Genomic DNA, 18471 nt, shown 5'->3' with positions numbered 1-18471 from the left:
GGCACTTTTCTTGTCTTAAATTTCGTTTGTTATTTTAAAGCTCTCTAGCAATAAGGTAACATCAAAAAGAGTGAATTTAAACTTAAAAAAATAGAAAACCCTGCAGGCAAGTAGGAAAAATTTGAGCTTTCTCCAACCAAGCCCCATGTATGTCTAAGAAATGTATTAATTTTTTTCTTAAAGACAAAGTGTTGGGGCATTGACATTAGACTTTATGTTCTTAGTATTTTTTATCTAAAATCATGGTTCTGAAGCTAAATTGCATGAGAATAATGCACAGGGTTGTACACACACACCGTGTCCAACGCACTAGATGAATACCAAAGGGGTTTTCTGAAGTCAGAAGGCACTTCAAACGCATATTCCATAAACTTGATACTTGGGCATGGGAGCCAGGACAGGGAGGACTAATGGACTGAACGTAAGGCCAGTGAGGTTGAATTTCTGAGCTATCTGGCTTCTTATCTTTTCTGCTCGAATAGAATCACTCTTGGTATTTTCAAACTGCACTCTTCAAACCGGGATCTCAAAGCATCTTGCAAATGAATATTAAGCCTATTATTCCATCAGGAGGAAGACAAACACACGCACACGGACACAAATCCTATTTATGTAGGAATGAAGAGAAAACCTGGCTTGAGAGAGTATTGGCTTTTCTTTCCATGAGATTTTAACCACCAATTTACTTGGAAAACATACTGAACGTTGATGTTTTGCAAATCACAGATGCATCCTGAATGCTTTCAAACTGTGACTTTTATACCTTGAAAGAGCCCATTTTTAAGTTGTGATTCATTAATGGACCTGAAAATGCTGTATCTGTATATGTGAATCAGACCCTGGAAGTATTATTCGTTTACAAAGTATTACATTGACACCAACCACAAGTTACACATCCATTGATGAAATAATCCAAGTATTCAGTGCGCTGTAATAAGCAAGATACCAAGCAGGACGTTCCCTTAGCACTGCTGTGCTTGCTTCAACACAGCTTTCACAACCACTGAAGAAACTTAGTCACAAGTAGCGTGTTTCAAAGTAAATCAAAAGGAAATAAAGTATCTCCGATGGTCAGGGCTTGAACAAGAGCAGGGCCCTGTGTGAGTCTCCTAAAATACAAAATAAAATCATGGATGGTAAATCAAGAAAACTAGTGTTTGAAACTGTAGCTGCTCATTTCCTATTCTCCTACATTTGACCCTGTATAAATAATAAAAAATAAATAAAAGTAACAAACGAGACTTTCAGATCCCAAATATTTCTTCCTCCTTACAAAAATGATTTCTATCATATAACAAACTAAAACTTTTTTGCAATAAGAAACTTGAAAATTAGAACCCAGATCATTTAAGCATTCTAAACAATTTATCACATACTGAAACTTAAAGTCCGGCTTTATTTAAAATCATGCTCTAACCTTGGCAGGTGTGGGTCAGTGGATTAAGTGCCCACCAGTGAAGGGTCAGCCAATTCCATTACTAGTCAGGGCACATGCCTGGGTAGTGGGCCAGGTCTCCAGTAAGGGGTGTGTGAGAGGCAACTACACATTGATGTTTCTCTCCCTTTCTCCCTCCCTCCCTCTCTTTCTAAAAATAAATAAATAAAATCCTTTAAAAAATAAAATCACACTCTATGCAAAGGAAGGCATAATGCATGATTTTAGAGTAACAGATTTACATCTAGCCACAAAAAGGTGAGCACAACCATGCTGACTTCATTTCCTAGACGCAAACAACGACCATTGTGTATTTGGTTGCATTGGTTCTCAGGAGTAAGGGTATTCATTTTACCTCAGTATGTAGGAAACTGAGATCCTATTCAGGGCCATGTTCAACAGAAAGTGGAACCCCAAATCATACATCCTCTACAAACTGGTGCTACAAGGATAGAAACCTGTGTAGTCACCATAAATAGGATGCTCTCCCCTTTCAAGGGCTTTCCTTACCAACTTCTCCATGACACGGTATTAGTGTCACAAGACACAACCAATCCTTGTGTCACAGCAACTATTTCATACGAAATCCATGAGGAATAAGGTTTTACTATGGGCTATGATTTGACTGTGCAGTTTACAATATTCTATGTTATAGTAAAGTAAGTTTCAAGTGCATTTCATAAACCATTTTCCAAGCAACTCTAAAAAGTGCACTGTCAAAGACTATTTGTGAGGGAATTAAAACAACGGGGAAAAGCTGGACTTGATTAATGGAAGAAATAAAATAGAATTTTTAGAAACTGAGTAGTAGTACATGCTAAAGACAACTGAAACACACTCATTCCTCGGGGTATCTTTGATAACTTAAAAAAATAAATACCAAGTTTATTTTCATCTATCAGTTTTTAGTGATGAAAAAAATTACTCTCAATCCATCGAAAATGCAGTTTGCATGATTGAGTCTATTCAAAACAAGCTCCCTTTGTTTCTTTCTCCAATTCTCCACTTTGAAAATAGCAAACCATTCTTAAGTCAATTTTAGAACAGTTTTTCTCCTACCTAACGCATACTAGTTAATGCATACTTAAATGCTCTTAGAGATAAAACAGTGAGGTAAACAGAAACAGCGAGTTTATTTAGCCACTCACGTCTTACCTAAATGAATCCTCTGGCAGTGACAGAAATAGTCCCCAGCATCTCGATCAGAGATTACTATGACAGCTGCCTCAGTGCTCGGGAACTGTGCCCCCACAGTCCTCGCTCCCTTCCTTCCCCCTTCTTCTCCATCCAAAATTCACCCCCTCTTCCACATTAGGAAACTTGTAGGAAAAAAAATACTATATTAAACAGAAAACTATATATATTTTTAAACTCCCAAACTGTGTAGAAAGCTATAATTGTTTTTTGTCACTGAAACTTTAGTAGTGACATATGAGTTTCCCAGATGTGCCAAATAATGTCCTTTTACCCTCCTGGTTATTCCCAACATATGGTGTTTTACAGAAAAAAAAGAAAGAAAGGAAACGAAACACTTTTTTGTGTGTAACACAGCACTGGCCCGTGGTATCGAGTCCTGACCCTTGCAAAACAGCTGCTAATCTTCTCCTGAAACAGTGGCCAGAGTACACACTTTGGCTTGGACGGGCCATCTTTACAGAACCAGTGAAGCCTCAAAAGGTACAAGTCCAGATGGAATAGTTCCCAATTTTCAGGACCCCAAGCTCTTAAGTCCAGGCTTCTTTTAAGACATAAAAATTCCTGATGTTTCTCCTGACACATTTGATTAAATGCCTGGGCCTAGGTCCCCATGAACATGAGATCTCTTAACAGCATCAGGACACACTCCCCGGGCTGCTTCAGAAGACAGTGCTCTTTCCAGGCCTGAAATCCACTGCCATACAGTGAGAGACCGGAACCAGAGAGAGAAGGGACACTGTGGTCTGCTCAAGGGGCAGCCTCCTCCTGACAAATGTAGCCACAGAAATAATGCCATATACTTGGCACCCGGCTCTCTCCTGTCGCTCACAAAGAGAGAAAGACAGAGACAGAAACACACACACACACACACACACACAGAGGAGGAGGTGTTTTTTATGTATGGGTAAATCAGAGGTGTATTATCTGCCAGGGAAAGTAATACTGCCAGGAACAGATGCCTCCTGCGGGACACCCTCTTCATTAGAGGAGAGCCTTCCCCAGAAACCTCTAGATGTGCTGTGCTCAGTGGAAGGCAAGGGATAAGTTTGCAAAACAAACTTCTCTAGAAAGCCATCTGCCTCTCTTTCAAAAGCTTTCTTCTAAAAATATTCTTACACATTTTAATTAACTAAGAAGAAAATGTATATCAAGTGTGAAACCCTCTTTAACACGAAGAGAATGCCTGCTTGGATAGACCAAAGATGGAGCTGGTGGGGCTCATTCGAATCCAAATTCCAAACCAAAGAAATGAGAGCTGCACGTTGCATGAAGTATGGCACACTTCACCTAAGTGAGGGAGGGAGTAAAGGAGGGAAGGAGGAAATTAAACTTCTAAGGAAGTACGAGATGCAGGTGACATCCTATTTAAAATCAACTTTATGAAAAACAAAGCAAAAAATTGTATCTTTGTATGTGACAAGTCACAACACAGAGATTATGTGCAGCAAAGTGGGAGGTTTAATTAAAAAATGTGGAAAATCTTTTACTATCACAAGGCTGGCTAATGATTTTCTTTTCTTTTATACATTTGTAAAATTTCAAAATGTTACCTTTGGAAGCAGAAGGCTTATCAGTCCACTTTGTTCACAATGAAGAAACAAAGGCAAGAAGAAGTTAGCTGACTGGCCTGAGGTCACTCAGCCTTTAAACTGTACACCTGGGACTGAACCCCAGTGTCCTAGTCCAAAGTCTGGTCTTCCTTCCTCCCCCACCTCTCACGGATCTGCTCCCTTTTATTTAGCTGCTGGCTACACTCTCCTGCTTGATAAGGAATGGGGAATTTTCCCTTCACCATGTCCTCTCTACAGAAACAAGAATGAGTGGCCCCCTAACAATGTGAGCATGGTACAAAGCACGCATGCTTTGGGCTGCTGAGGTTAGGTGCAGTTTGACTTAGGCTTTCTGTATTTAGTGATGACGGGTTATGACAGCTAGCAGGAACTGGTTTTGTAAAGAAAATAAAGGGCATGTGCACAATTTTGAGGCTATTTGATTTAATTGGCCCTTGGGAAGCAGATGCCCTAGGGACCACCATACTGATGTCCACGTTATAAGTGAGGACTAAAGAGCCAACTGTATACTTTCTATACAAATCTACAACTTGTCACTGTGGGCCTCCCTAAGGGTGGTCTGGGTATGGGGCACGGAACACTGATTTCAGTATCTTTATGTATTTTCTGAACAATTCAACTGGTCCGCGGGAAGCCTGTGTTACTGTCCTGCCATAATAGTAGAAGCCTGGATGACAGTGTGTGAATTGAAAGGGCAAAAAGAGGTCTCAACAGTTAATATGTGAACATTTACTTACTTTTCTATTTTCAACTCAGCAGGCCTGTTCTCTACAGCATTTGACTCCTCGCAGCCGGCCCACCGACCTCACATTTTACTCCCTAAAACCACGCACTTCCAGATTCCTGCAGGTTGGTGAGAGGCACTACCAGAGAAAAACTAGGCATCCAACTGCTTTTATGCAGTGTTTGAACCTGCCCGCACATTTAAAGCTGTGTCATTATCCCCACTTACAGAGGGGCTGATGTTTAGGGTTCTGGAGGCTTTGGGGCTGCAGGGTGTCCATTCTTAGTGGAAATATGGTTGCTTCTTGACTTTTTCAGCACTGCTGGTGTAGAATTCTCCTTTCTTGAGTTAGGTAAGTCAGTGATTGGTTCTCAACGGGCTTCCTGGCTTCCTTACCATTGATGGTCCAGCATTCTTGTTTTAATGATGCCTAAGGGCTCGCCAGGAGGCCCCCACCCAGTGGCTGTGTCCAGGTTCTTGTCACGACACAAGAAAGGATTTCAGAGAGAGACACAGAGATTCAGCAAAGCATAGCAAATTTATTAAAGTGACTGTCCCCACTCAAGGAGGAGGGGAACGTGGACCAACTCAGGAAGGGAGTCACATTGATGGGGTCTGGGTGGAGTTTTCGTCAGCTGTGGGAAAGGGGAGAGGGCAGGGGAGGTTCAAGGTCTCTCCCATTGGGGAGGGGTTGGTCTAAATGGCAGCTCACCTCCGCCCCTCCCTTCAGGATGGTGGCTTGGTGATCTGGAGCGCAGAGCAGCTTCAAAACTTCCAAGTAGGTACGTCTTGCTGAGACTGTTTTTTGTTTGTCTCGACTATTATTTTTACCCCTGGAAATTGGGATGGGCACAGCAAGGAAACAGGTGTCTAGTCACAGGTCACATCCCAAGTTTCTAGAAGGAGAGGGGCAGGTAGAACTTGGGACCTCTGTTCCCTGTGCCAATGTTTCCTGCCTCACTTGTAGATTTGCACTTTTTCATCTGTTTTTTTGTTTTTGTTTTAAATGACTATATTTTATGGGGGTCTAGAGAGGGAAATGAGGTCAGTGTGTTTGTTGACTCTGCCTAGTTTTATTCAGAAGTTCTACAATAGTTTTTAATGTTATGTATCTGAACCTTTTTTTTAGTACTTCTCTATGTAACTATGGCATTTGAATAATTAAAGTTTTCCTTTTAAAGAAAGGTAGACTCCTCATGGTAATGCTTTGTTTCCTAGCAATCACAGTATTTGGAGGCTTATGATACTTTCTCAAGCAGACGTACCTATGAAGTTTGAAGAATAAATGTGGAAGGTTTTAGCTGATATACTTCTTTAGCTTATGAAGACCATTTTTAATTAAAAGTTGCACATAACAACATTGCAATGGGAGTAAAAGTATGAGCAAATAGTCAAAGTTATCTAAACACAGAAGTAAAGGTCCTAAAATAGAAGCCCCTCCCCCCAAAATAGACCAGAATAAAAGTGAACCTTTGGGGAAACAAAAAATATACAAAGAGAAAAAATTATCCTTAACATCTCCAGAGAAATAAAATAGTGCATCTATTAAAGAAAAAAATGAGACTTTTCAAAAATGAACCTTCAGAGATAAAAAAATAAGATACTGAAAAATAATACAGAGTGGAGAAGAAATAAATTCCCAATAGAAAAGATAAAATTAAGGTTATCTCCCATCTATAGAGCAAAAACAGAGATGGAAAACAATGCAGAAAGAAAATAAGAAAATTAAAGAACTAGTAAAGGAGGGCCAATATCCATCCACACACCAAAATACAGGAATGAAAAGTATTAAATAATTCAATAAAGTAAGTTTTCCAGGAATGCAAGGACAATGCCAAGATCGATCTGGCCCACCACACTTCTGGTGAACTGGGCCAAAATGGATTCACACCAAGACACATCCCTGTGCAGTTTCAGAGCGTCCACCCTAACGGATTCCAGGATAGAAGAAATCAGAACTGAGAATAGCATGAGATTCCTCAACCCTGGACACCAGAGGAAAAGGATGTTGTCAATATTGAGGGAAAGTGATTTCTAATCTAGAGTTTCATATCCAGCCCAGTTTTCAATCAGCATCAGAGAAGAATAAAGACTTGCCATAAATGTCTCAAAAACTAATCTTGTACTCACTACCTTTTCTTAGAAGCTACTGGAAGATGTATTCTGCCAAAACAAAAGAATACATGAAGAAAGAGGGAGAATCAGGGTTCAGGAAAAAAAGGATTTTCAACATAAAAAGACAAATGAAATCTCCAATATTATGGAGAAGCAGGTTAAACAGTCCCAAGAAACATTTATTTAAGGTTAAATTGATAGGCTGCCCAAAATATACGAATCCAATACAAGAATATGGAGATCTGGGAGAATTTAGAGATGATTTAGTATAAAATAGATACAGAAAAAGTAATCAAATAAAACAAAGAAAAATTAGCAAATAAAATGAGGCAATTATTAATTCTAAAGAAAATATAAAGACACAGGAAAGACAAAATGATTGCAACATACTATATTATCCAACAATTAATGTAGTTCACACAGTCATCATAATATAAACATGGAATATATATCACTGGCATTTACATGACTTATTGAGAAGAGAGAAATTACTTTTGGGGAAAGCAGAGACATAAAAGGGTGAATACCTATAAATGAAAGAAAACTAAAATCCCAACTTCCATAAAAATGTAGGTGAAAAATCTAGATGTAGCAATATAAGCAGTATCCCTTAGAAATATGAAAAATAATCACCAAAGAAATGGCTAAAATAATTTAAAGTGATCACTTCTGGAAAGCAGAAATGGGGGAGGGGTGTTGTGGGTTTGCTCTTTTTTTGCAACAGCTCTCATAGACATTTTTCTTTATTAAACTGTGTATGTGTGTGTATAAAACTTGGACTTTGAAACACTGTTTTAAAAAACCTTATCACTACAAAGACCAGCATCTTCATATTCTAGAGTGCTATAAATTTTTCCATACTTCCTGTCTATTGCTAACTTCAACTTGACTTCTCTTAACCAAGGTCACACGAGATCTACCACCCTCAGGACAGAGCTCCTCCCCTCTATGTAACAAATCTGTTTTTGTTTGTTTGTGAAGCAGCAAGGTTAACATCACTGATGCTATACCTGACTAATTCAGACTCTCTGAGCTGCTCACTGAGAATGTGTGCCTGGGTCTAGCACACCATAGTTCTTCAGACACAAAACAAAGACACACTGCCACTTCTCACTAACTGTTGAGAGGTCAAGTAAACAATATTATTCCTACAGGCCCCACATTAGTGATCACATGACCGCTATTATAAACAGGCAGCACAGTCAACAAACCACTCTGAGATACTCCCTTACGTCCAGACACCATGCGGCACCTCTTCACCCTCAGATCCCTGCCTTGACAGTAATCAACGCTGTAACCAATGAAGCACCACAATGATTCAGTAGGACCATTCAACAATCATTTTTGACAGAAGTCTCTTCTTCAATTTATAGGTCTCCAAATTTGGACACAGACTATAAAGGCATCCCTCTACCTGAAAACTGATCAAATCTTTTTTAAAATACATAATCATCAAGGCACTGCTGGATGCGGAAATCTTAAAAGTTTTGTCACAGTCATTTAAAAGAAGCCCATCGGAGAATCCAAAATTCTCAACAGTGAGTCACTATGGGCATCTAATCAAAAATGGGTTCTTTCTCCCACTTTCAAGGACACCACATGGCAAATTATGTTCTCAGGAAAAGAAACAAACTTACCTTTCACAAGCTCGGACAGTCCATGCGGCAATTATCCATAATGAAATACTAAAAACCAAGAGTACAGTTCCTGGGCATATAGTCATTAAAGTCTTCATAACAAAACGTGTATTGAAGTTTATCTTATTAAGTGCTCCAATGCTTCTAGAGGAGGCATCAGTGAAAAGTTTGCTATGTAAAAGCATGACTCTGGCAATCAGATAGAGTCTTAAGAACATTGGTATAGATAAAATAATATCCACATCAGCGGTGGTTGTGGATGGGGCATAGGAGAAGGCAAGCCGGGCCGTCCATGTGAACGTATAATTCCCAGGTATGGGATGAATAGCACACACCAGTATTTCCAAGCAGATGAAGAAAATACGCTCATAAGTCATGGCTATTCTCCAGTCATCTGCTCCATTGTCCACCATGAACAACTGAAAAAATAAAGTAGAAAATCAGCTTCAGTATGACATGAATGGTCCACAAGTGTCAGTGCAGATTTCAAAAATACACAACAGATGACTTTTAGCAATCATGGCAAGCTAGAGGTTATAACTTTAAATGCTAGCCAGGCACACTATTTTTAGAAAATGGTATGGGCACAAAGGGAGACTTTCATTTTGTGACAATTAAAATGAAAAACTCGGTACACAGGAGCTGAAATCAGTTTGGAGTCCGTGCCCCTGGACAATCATGTACATAACATCATTTTAAAAGAAGGGGCCCTGGGTCTATCCGTGGAGCACCCGCCTTAGATGAAGTCAGATGAACCTGCCTGTGACACACTGTTCTCCTCTTTAAGGGTTTGGACCTAAAAGCCCTTACACAATTCTAACTGCATTTTCAGTGAAATCTATTTATGGAGCCTCTGCAATCAGTTATACTCTATAATGCAACTACATGTGAGCGTTCTTACAGGAATCTTATCCTTGGCTTCAGAGAGAGAATCACAGGAGACCACAGACCAAAGTGGCAGAAGCATCACTCCCGGCAGCCTCACACTGCTGAGTCTTCTGTGCCCTCCTGGGCACTCCCTTAGCCTTCCCTTGGGTTATTTGTTTTCAATCTTTCTCTAATAGACTCCTTCTTCCCATTTCTGTCACTCCTCACCACACACAATGAAAGAAGAAAAGAAAAGAAAGAAACAGGAGACTGATGGATAGATGAATATATATTTTTGCTATGTATTTTTGACTGTATTTTGCTATGTACAATGCCCGAAATTTTGAGGGGAAAATAGGATGTGCATTATATATGGTAGTACCTGAAATGCCTTGTATCTATTTTTGTGTTTTGTAATTATTTGTTACGTGAAATTTCTTGTACCATAATATATTAAAAAATAAATGCCAAAATTCCTTTATAATACAAAAGGTATTTAAATATAAATAAATAAATACTTGAAGTAAAAATTGAAATGAAAGTTTGGGCCAGAAACGTAGGTGTGCATTATACATGGCAAAATAGATAGATGGGAGGGAGGGAGGGAGGGGGAGAGGGAGGGAGGGGGAGAGGGAGGGAGAGGAAATGTAAAAGGGACAGAAAAGAGCATTTTTCTGTCTTCCCTGGCTTCTCAGTAAACAAGTCCACCCCACTCCGGGAATCCACAAACAACCAGAAGCATTTGAAAATGTGTGGTGACATTTCTGACTGCCACAATGACTTGTGGGGGCTACTGGCATTTAGAGCCAGGAAGCCACGGGTGCCAACTGTGCTGCCGTTCTGGGAGTCCCACGCACAAGGAAGACCTGTTTGCCCAGAACGCCAGCAGCGCTCCCCCACTAAGAAAGATGACATATTCTTTGCCTTCTGGTAAGTGAGATTCTGTCGGAGATCTCAGCTGGGCAAAGTGACCTCTACAGACCCTCTGTCTAACTATGCAGAAAAATTATCTGGCACATTTTTTTTTCCTGAAAGACCAGACACATGCAATCATCAGTACAAAACTACTTTATTGTCTCCCTATTAATCTGTTTAAGAATAAAACACTAGTTGTTCTGATGAAATGTTTACTTATTTCTCAGTGAATGGGATCCTCTTAGTAGGTCCTGGTTCTGCAGGAAATGGTGAGAGCTGAAATTCCCCAAAGAGATAAATGCCATCATTATCACAGAAAGTGATGCCATTATTAGCCATTTGAATGAAACATTAAGCTAAGCAAATCTGTTTTATTTTCCTCTCCAAAGACAGCTGTATATACCAAAAAATGTTACACCTTTAAACATTTGTTTATCTGTGACATATATGTAGATATTTGTATGGAGTTTTCTATATATGTTACATATATATATGTATTCATTTACTCTACGTTATTTACTTTTTTAAGGGTTTTATTTATTTTATTTGTTTTAGAGATAGGAAAGGAGGGAGAAAAAGAGGGAGAGAAACATCAATATGTGCTTGTCTCTTGTGCACCCTTTACTGGGAACCTGGTCTGCAGTCCAGGCATGTGTCCTGACTAGGAATCAAACCAGTGACCCTTTGGTTCCCAGGCCGGCACTAAATGGTGCCATTCCAATGGTGAATGGATCATTCGCCACCCTGGATGATCCATTGCTGAACCCACAGGATCTCTCGGGGAGGTCATAGAGGATCTCTGGGGAAAAAAATATATATATATGTATATTGGAGAGAGAGAGATACGTGTAAGAGATGAAGTCGAGAAGCAAAGACCAAACAACTAAGTCATGATAGTAGTCAATTTAAAACACAGGAAGGAGTGGCCCCAGAATTCCTGGGGGTCACAAAGGCTGCCACCCATGCAGAGCTCCTGCTGCACCCAGTTCTCATGGTGGCCTGGCCTCTCTCTCTCTTCCCTGATGGCCTGACAATGAACTCCCATTTCCTTGGGCGAGCAGAGCACAGCATTCTTCTCTGCACCTTAAATCGGGCCACACATGATGGCGTCATTAGTGACTAATAAATAGGGTCTTTATTTTTTTCCTTGTTATCTTCCACAGTCCTTGACTATTCAGGGACACTGAGCAGTCAAGACTTCTGACGTTTCACTTCCAAGGATATAAGTATCATGAACTCCCAAGTCAACCCAGGGCCAAACGGTGACAAGGAAGCCCCAAACACCATTTGTGTGATCTAGGGAATATAGTTTGGTTCTCCCTATTTTCTCCCTGACACAAACACACAGAAAGTTCTACCAATTGTCTTCAGATTAAAAAAAAGTACTTTAGTAGCTTATCCAAAACCACTTCATGGGTTTTCTGGGGCTTTTTGTTTGTTTGTTTGTTTGTTTTGAGAGGGATGTATATTTATCAGCTATGTAATATCTGCATTTTTACCTTGCTTTTATATTACTATTATATTTTCACTTTCTTTTTCTCCAGCCTGGACTAACTAACTGCCCATGGAAATCCCTGGTAATTAAATTTGCTTGCACAAATTGAGGTCCCCACCTGGAAGCCACGGAATGCTTTGCTCTACCTGCTGGAGACAGGTACACACTTTCCGAAACCCCAGTTTAATCAATGCATCAGTCAGGCCAGGGACACTTCCCTTCTGTGAGCAGATTACTTCCTCTCACCAAACACTACTTCTCCTTTGCAATTAATGATTCAGGAAACTGTCTCTCCTGGTTCTAGTATTTACTATTTCCTATGATCCAGTGGGATATCCTGTGATAATACCTAATCAGGAATCAGAGAGTAACTTGCATCAAAACAATGGTCACAATCTTCAGTTTCAGACTGAGTCACTGGTTGTGAAAGTAGTCTGATAAACTATGGGCACCAGAGTGGATTCCACCCTGACCCTGCATTGGAAACACTGTCACCCGCAGGTCCTCTGTGCATGACAACAATGCTGGTGATGACTGTAACAGCAGTTCAACAGCCATATAGAGATGCTGCATCTTTCATGCCAAGCCCCTCCCAACTGGGTGGTAAAGCAAGCCAGAGAACATCTTTGCAGGCCAAAAGTGAATAGCTAGTACCAGCACCACAGAAGGAAGAGCATAGGGCTTCCTGTCCCGGCATGTTTCACCTCGCTGTGAGACCACGTCAGTACTTTGGATATTTTCATCACCTCTAAAAAAATTTTGTGCTATTTTTCTTCAATATTAATATTGAAGAAACACTGATCCAAAACTTAGTAATGCAAAGGGGGGATTGTGTTATTTTTTTTAATCCTCTTCTAATCCTCAAGTCCGGACAATTGTGGGTATTAGCACACTTATCCAGCATCCTGGGGTAGTTAGAAGAAACCTCATTTTGTACCTGAGAAAACAGGGCTGGTATTAATTAAATAACTTGCTCAAAGTCACACAGGTAATTAAGAGACAGAGACATTTTGCAAACCCTGGTCCTTCTGATTCCAAAGTCCACCCTCTTAAATGCTAGTCCATACATCTGAACTCTCTCTGTACCAGCGACTTCCTCAGACCTTTCAGTCAGGCGCACAGCATTGACATATAATTCTTGGGCTCCGCAACACAGAACTTTGTAATTATATTCACAATCTCTTATTCTCAACTCCAGAATCTATAACGAACACTAAAAAATTTTAAGTTTGGTATCAATTCTCTTCTGGTAGCAAACTCTAAACTAAACCAACATGGGCCTCTTTAAAATGTGAATATTTACATGTTTCACTGAAAAAAAATATTGTTTGATTAAGGAATGTTGTCCAGATACTCCTTAACATGGGGAGTTTTCTGTTATATACTGTAAATGCCCCCCCTTGCTTTTTTAAATTCTGAAAAAAAAATCTGAATGGTGAATTTCCAAATAGATTTGGCTCCAAGGATTTGGAAAAGAAAATACAGGCTTATCCTTTCAATTAGGGTTGATCTGCTCAAGGAGACTATGATCTGCCACCATTATTAGCCCTGAGTTCTTCTAGTTCAGTAAATCTCACACGAGCCAACATGCTATGATCACTGGGAGCTTTTAAAAGTCCTAATACCCAGGCTTTACCCCAGACACACCTTAGCCAGAAATGCTGAGGGACGAATGTAGGCATCACCATTTCTGAAATGTGCCAGCTATTTTGTATATACCTGTCTGAGAACTTTGGCCCTAACTGAAAAGCCTTAGAAAACAAAAAATGGTATTTTCTAATAATCTTCTATTAAATAATTTTTAGGCTGTTGTGTAGTACTCTGGTTTACAACTTTATCATCATAAACAATACTGAGGTGTTACTATGTGCTTACATGAAACTTTGAGCATCTCTTTCATTCTTTTCTTAGGATTCCAGAATTAGAACTATAAAATGCTGAGTCATAGCACCATAAATTGCTGAGTCATGGTTATCGCAAATGCTGAGCCATAGTGCCTCAAAAATGCCAAGTTATGGCTACCTGAAAATGCTGAGTAATGTCCATCTAAAATGCTCAGCCATAGTTTTCCCAAAATGCTGGGTCATGGTTATCCAAAAATACCAAAAATACCGAGTCACGTTTATCAAAAATGCTGAGTCACGGTTATCCAAAAATGCCAATTCATGATTTTCTTAAAATGCTAAGTCATGGCTATCTAAAAATACTGAGTTATGGCTCCATAAATTGCTGAGTCATGGTTATCCAAAACAAGCCTTGGCCAGCAGGATGTGGCAGAAGCGATGGCATGCGAACCTGTCTCAACAGGCCTCGCAGCTTCTGCTCTGAAGCTCTTAGGACCTGGCCACCAGCCCTGACAATCTTGCTGGTGGCACGTGGTCCACCTGACCATGACCACCAGTCTCCAGGGGTGTCGGTGAGGCCAAACGAGTCCATAGAGCCCCAGCTCAGTCACAGGGTGACCACAGGTTCTTGAGTGACCCTGAGTGATGTGAGCAGAACTTCTCAGCAGAATGTAGCCCAAACAGCTGAGCCACAGAATGATGAGCATGTAAAAAAAAAAAGTAACACAATCCCCCCTTTGCATTACTAAGTTTCGGATCAGTGTTTTGTATAGCAATAGATAACTGGTACCTATGATCTTTGAAAGCTGAATGTTCTCATCTCTCCTACCCTTCAAGTGAATAAAACCAGACAATTTAAGAATAAGAAACCAACTAAAAAGACCCATTGAAAAAACCTCTTGCAGGTACTGAACATGTCTTCACCATGGGAGGGAGGTTCCTCAGAGACAATCAGCAGGGGACAGTCTCTTCATACTTTCTTTCTTTTTCTTAGAGGGGCCAGTGACCCGAAACCAAATTTACAGGTCACCCTACAGGCATTTCCTCACAGACAGAGGACACATGTGGGGTCAGACCTGGGTCTTACACTGCTCGATAACACATTAAGTGAAAAGAAATCTCCTATTCCTGTTTTTCTTTGGAATTTGATTTACAACAATAATAGTTCCATGAATAAACTTGAATTTGAGGAGTGGTCATGAGGGTAGAGTGAAAATAAAATAAAACATGGGGAGGAAATCTTGCCCGTTAAGGTATGATGAGCTCAGGCCACTGAGGGGGGTGTGGGCATCAGCAGAGAGAGCGGAACTTACTTGAAAAAAAAGTAATAACACATGGACCCGGTGTTGGAAGAGGTCAGTATCCACATGCTGGATGGCTGAGGGTCTTGTCCTGAGGGGAGGGAAAGGGGGTTCCTATGTTTTAAAAGGCTTACAGTTTTTCATAGCCAGATTTCTGAAAGCAGCAGAAAATCACTTTCTTATTATGAAAACGTTGCCAATTGAATATAAATATAGTGCAATTTTTATATTTTTGGCAATGGGTGAGGCACTTATACACATTGTCTAAGTTTCACAACAATTTTGCCATGGGAGCAATATTGTCACTATTTTAGAGACAAGGAAACTGGGGTTCAGGGAAGTTGGGTAGCTTGCCAAGGTCGCAGCTACTAGGGCATCTTGGTAATAAGCTTAAATAGAAAGCATGAGATGAAAGCAAGTTGAATAAGAACCTAGTGTTCTCAGGAAATTAAATCACAATGGCTGGCAGAGCAGATTTCCACTACGGTAAGATTCTACGTACTTTGCTCTTCCAGAGCGAGGAAAGTAATTTCCCCACCATTTTAGACGATGGCAAATTCCCATTCCAGGTGAATTTTCTGCAGTTCATAGTTACTACTCAGCTGTTACTCAAACGCTGCCATCAGTGTTACTTTGCAAGGACAGGGACTGGAGGACAAAAATGACTACTCTTTTCTGGTATTTTAAGGAGATAGAAAACTAGCAGAATCTCTCAGAGACATGGCAACATTTTAACAAGTTAGTTATGACAACATAATGACGTTAGGTTTACCTTCAACATAACTTTTCATCTACGAACCTTAAGGTGTTTGACAGATGCTATTAGGTAATAAAAGCCATATTTTCTAGTTTCTACTAAAGAAATAGATAATAAATAAAGCAGCCCAAGCTGACTATCTACATATTCTAGTTCAGTCTCACCATTTTGAAGATCACACTGGCGTGAAGGATTTCAGTAACACATACAAGAGACAGTGTACATATAATGGCAGAAGGCTATAAATTTTACATCAGTGAATATTCACTGAGTACTGGATAACTCTGAAGAAATGTGACCCCCAAATCTATTAAAACGTTTATATCCAAAGAACATGTCCCTCAGACTAGTTCCTTTAAGAGGCTACATATCCATCCCCAAATTGTGTTCTCAAGGCCTGTTACAAGTCACGTAAGAAAAACAGTATTGTTATTTAAATCTGTATTTCCTTTTCTACTAGAAATGGTATTACCTGGTTTGTCTACCTTCTTCACCAAACTTGGCTCTGAATGACTTGGCAAAAATCATATCCATTCCCAAAGGGGCCAAGGATCGATAGCACTTCAGATAATTGAAAGCTGTGCCGCAGATTCTGAGCACAATCCCAAGACAGGCTTTCCTAACAGCACTGTGGGCCAGGGCAACAGAAATGCAGAGTAACTACTTCCCCAGGTAATTGGTAAGGAAACGCTGTTTACAGTAGGATTCTGATACATTGCCTGGAAACAGTCTCCTTCCATCACTCAGGGCGTGCTGCTCCTCTGACCTCACTCTTCTTTCTTCCCAGGGCCCCTGTCATGGTCCCTCTACTCACTTCCCTAACCACATTGGTTCTCTCTCCTGGGTCCCATCACTTCCGTCAGGGCCTCACTGGCTTCCTCAGCAGCCCCACCCACCCCCTGCAACTTCTGCTGGGCCTGCCCGGGTAACCTCCACCTGGGACCTGATGCCCAGGCTGCTTCAGGTGGATGGGGGCTACCACACGCCCATACCTCGGGCTCAGCTGAACCCTCATCATCACCCGTGACCTTTCCCTTGTCCTCCAGAGCCTCTGCCCCAGATAATTATCTTTCTCCTCAAGGGCCACCATTGTTTCTCATTCTCTCAGTATACTTCCTTCCCAATATCAGAAATATTCTCCATTTCATACTATAGCTACAAGTTTACCTATATCTCACCCTTTTCCCCTTATTTCCCTTCTCTTTTGTCTTACCTAAAGCAAATTACACCAAAATCTGATTCTCCTGTAGTGAGAAACTATTTGTTTGTTTTTCAATGAGAGTTGGCATGCAATATTACTCTGTATTAGTTGCAGATGTCCAACATAGTGGTGAGACAATCGTGTACTTTACAGTGTTCCCCCCAATATTTTACACGCCCACCTGGCCCCACACATAGTTATTACGATGTTACTGACTATATTCCCTGTGCTGTAATTTACACCTCTGTGACTGTTCTGTAAGTACCAGTTGGTACTTCTTAATCCCCTCACCTTTTTCATCCAGGCCCCTGGTGCCCCTTCCCTCGGACAACCGACAGTCTGTTCTCTGTATCTATGAGCTGTTTCTGTTTGGTTTTTGTTTGTTTAGTTTCTGTCTTCCTCTCAGCAGACTACACAAGTTCATCTCCACCATTCACTAGAAACAGAGGATCCAGGCTGCCTCTCTGTGTGCCCCCCGGTGGTCTTCGTTTCCGCATTCCCTTTCATCCCCCAACACCGTGAAGCAGCGTTTGCCCCGCCACCCCACCAGCACTGCTCTTACAGAGGTCGTTAACGATACCTTAATTACGAAATCAGTCCTTGCAGCTTAATTTTCATCTTACTTGATCTGCTCTTAATCACTCCTTCCTCCCTAAAAAAGACGTCTTCTTTGGGGTTGTGTGACGTGTTGTTTTTTTCATCTGCCGCCCCTCTGAAGGATCCATCTCAGTTTCCCTAAAACCCGTTCTCCCCAGCCAAGCGCCCCTGCTCTGCTGAGGTCCATCTCCGACTCTGCTCTCCGCACTCTCCTGAGCGACCTCTCCCTGCCTTCCGTCTCCACTATCACATTCCTCCTACTGGAAGCTACCCTCCATCCTCTAAGGACCTTTTCTCAAATGTAAGTTACATAATCCCTTCTCTGTCAAGATGAAAACCATTCCAAGGCCCCCATTCCACAACCCAGTTGTGCCTCACTGCCTATCACTCCTCTTTCATCTCCCTCTGGTCGCAGGCTCTGGAACACACTACCCTCATCATGCTTCTCTACGTTAGTCCGTATGCTCCAATGGAATTTGCTACATCTTTCTACATAGCAAATTCTCATTCCTTTAAAACAAAACTCTGTGGTCACCTCCTTAGGACACTGCCCATGCCATGGCCAAATCTGAGACCTCCCTCCTTTATTCTACCAAGGTCCCCGCATGTGCCTCCTACAGACGCTGTCACAGAGGACAGTGAGGACTTCTTTGTAAGTCTGTCACCCCCGCTTGACTGGGAGGCTCCTCGGGGACAGGAACCACGTCTATCCAGTAGAGGTAAATGCCTGTAAAATGAACTGCCTTCTTATTTCTCATTTAATATTTACTCCCTGCACCCCTGGATGGGCCCTAATGCTCACTGAATATGCACTG

General features: G+C 41.0%; 1 protein-coding gene across 2 annotated transcripts in view; it reads right to left on the bottom strand.

Moving 5' to 3' along the window:
* The window catches only part of KCNN2 (potassium calcium-activated channel subfamily N member 2), a 150006-nt gene that overhangs the window by 84415 nt on the left and 47120 nt on the right, over positions 1-18471 (bottom strand). For both annotated transcript variants that reach the window (XM_037032195.1, XM_037032196.1), the window contains exon 4: positions 8680-9098. In XM_037032195.1, coding sequence (XP_036888090.1) covers positions 8680-9098 — 419 coding nt within the window. The remainder of the gene's footprint in view (positions 1-8679; positions 9099-18471) is intronic.

The sequence above is a fragment of the Sturnira hondurensis genome, unplaced genomic scaffold (assembly GCF_014824575.4).
Source record: "Sturnira hondurensis isolate 20B ecotype Veracruz unplaced genomic scaffold, ASM1482457v3 Scaffold0021354, whole genome shotgun sequence".
Classification (NCBI taxonomy): domain Eukaryota; kingdom Metazoa; phylum Chordata; class Mammalia; order Chiroptera; family Phyllostomidae; genus Sturnira; species Sturnira hondurensis.
The sequence above is the reverse complement of the archived record's forward strand: the minus strand, read 5'-3'. Positions and strand labels throughout refer to the sequence as shown.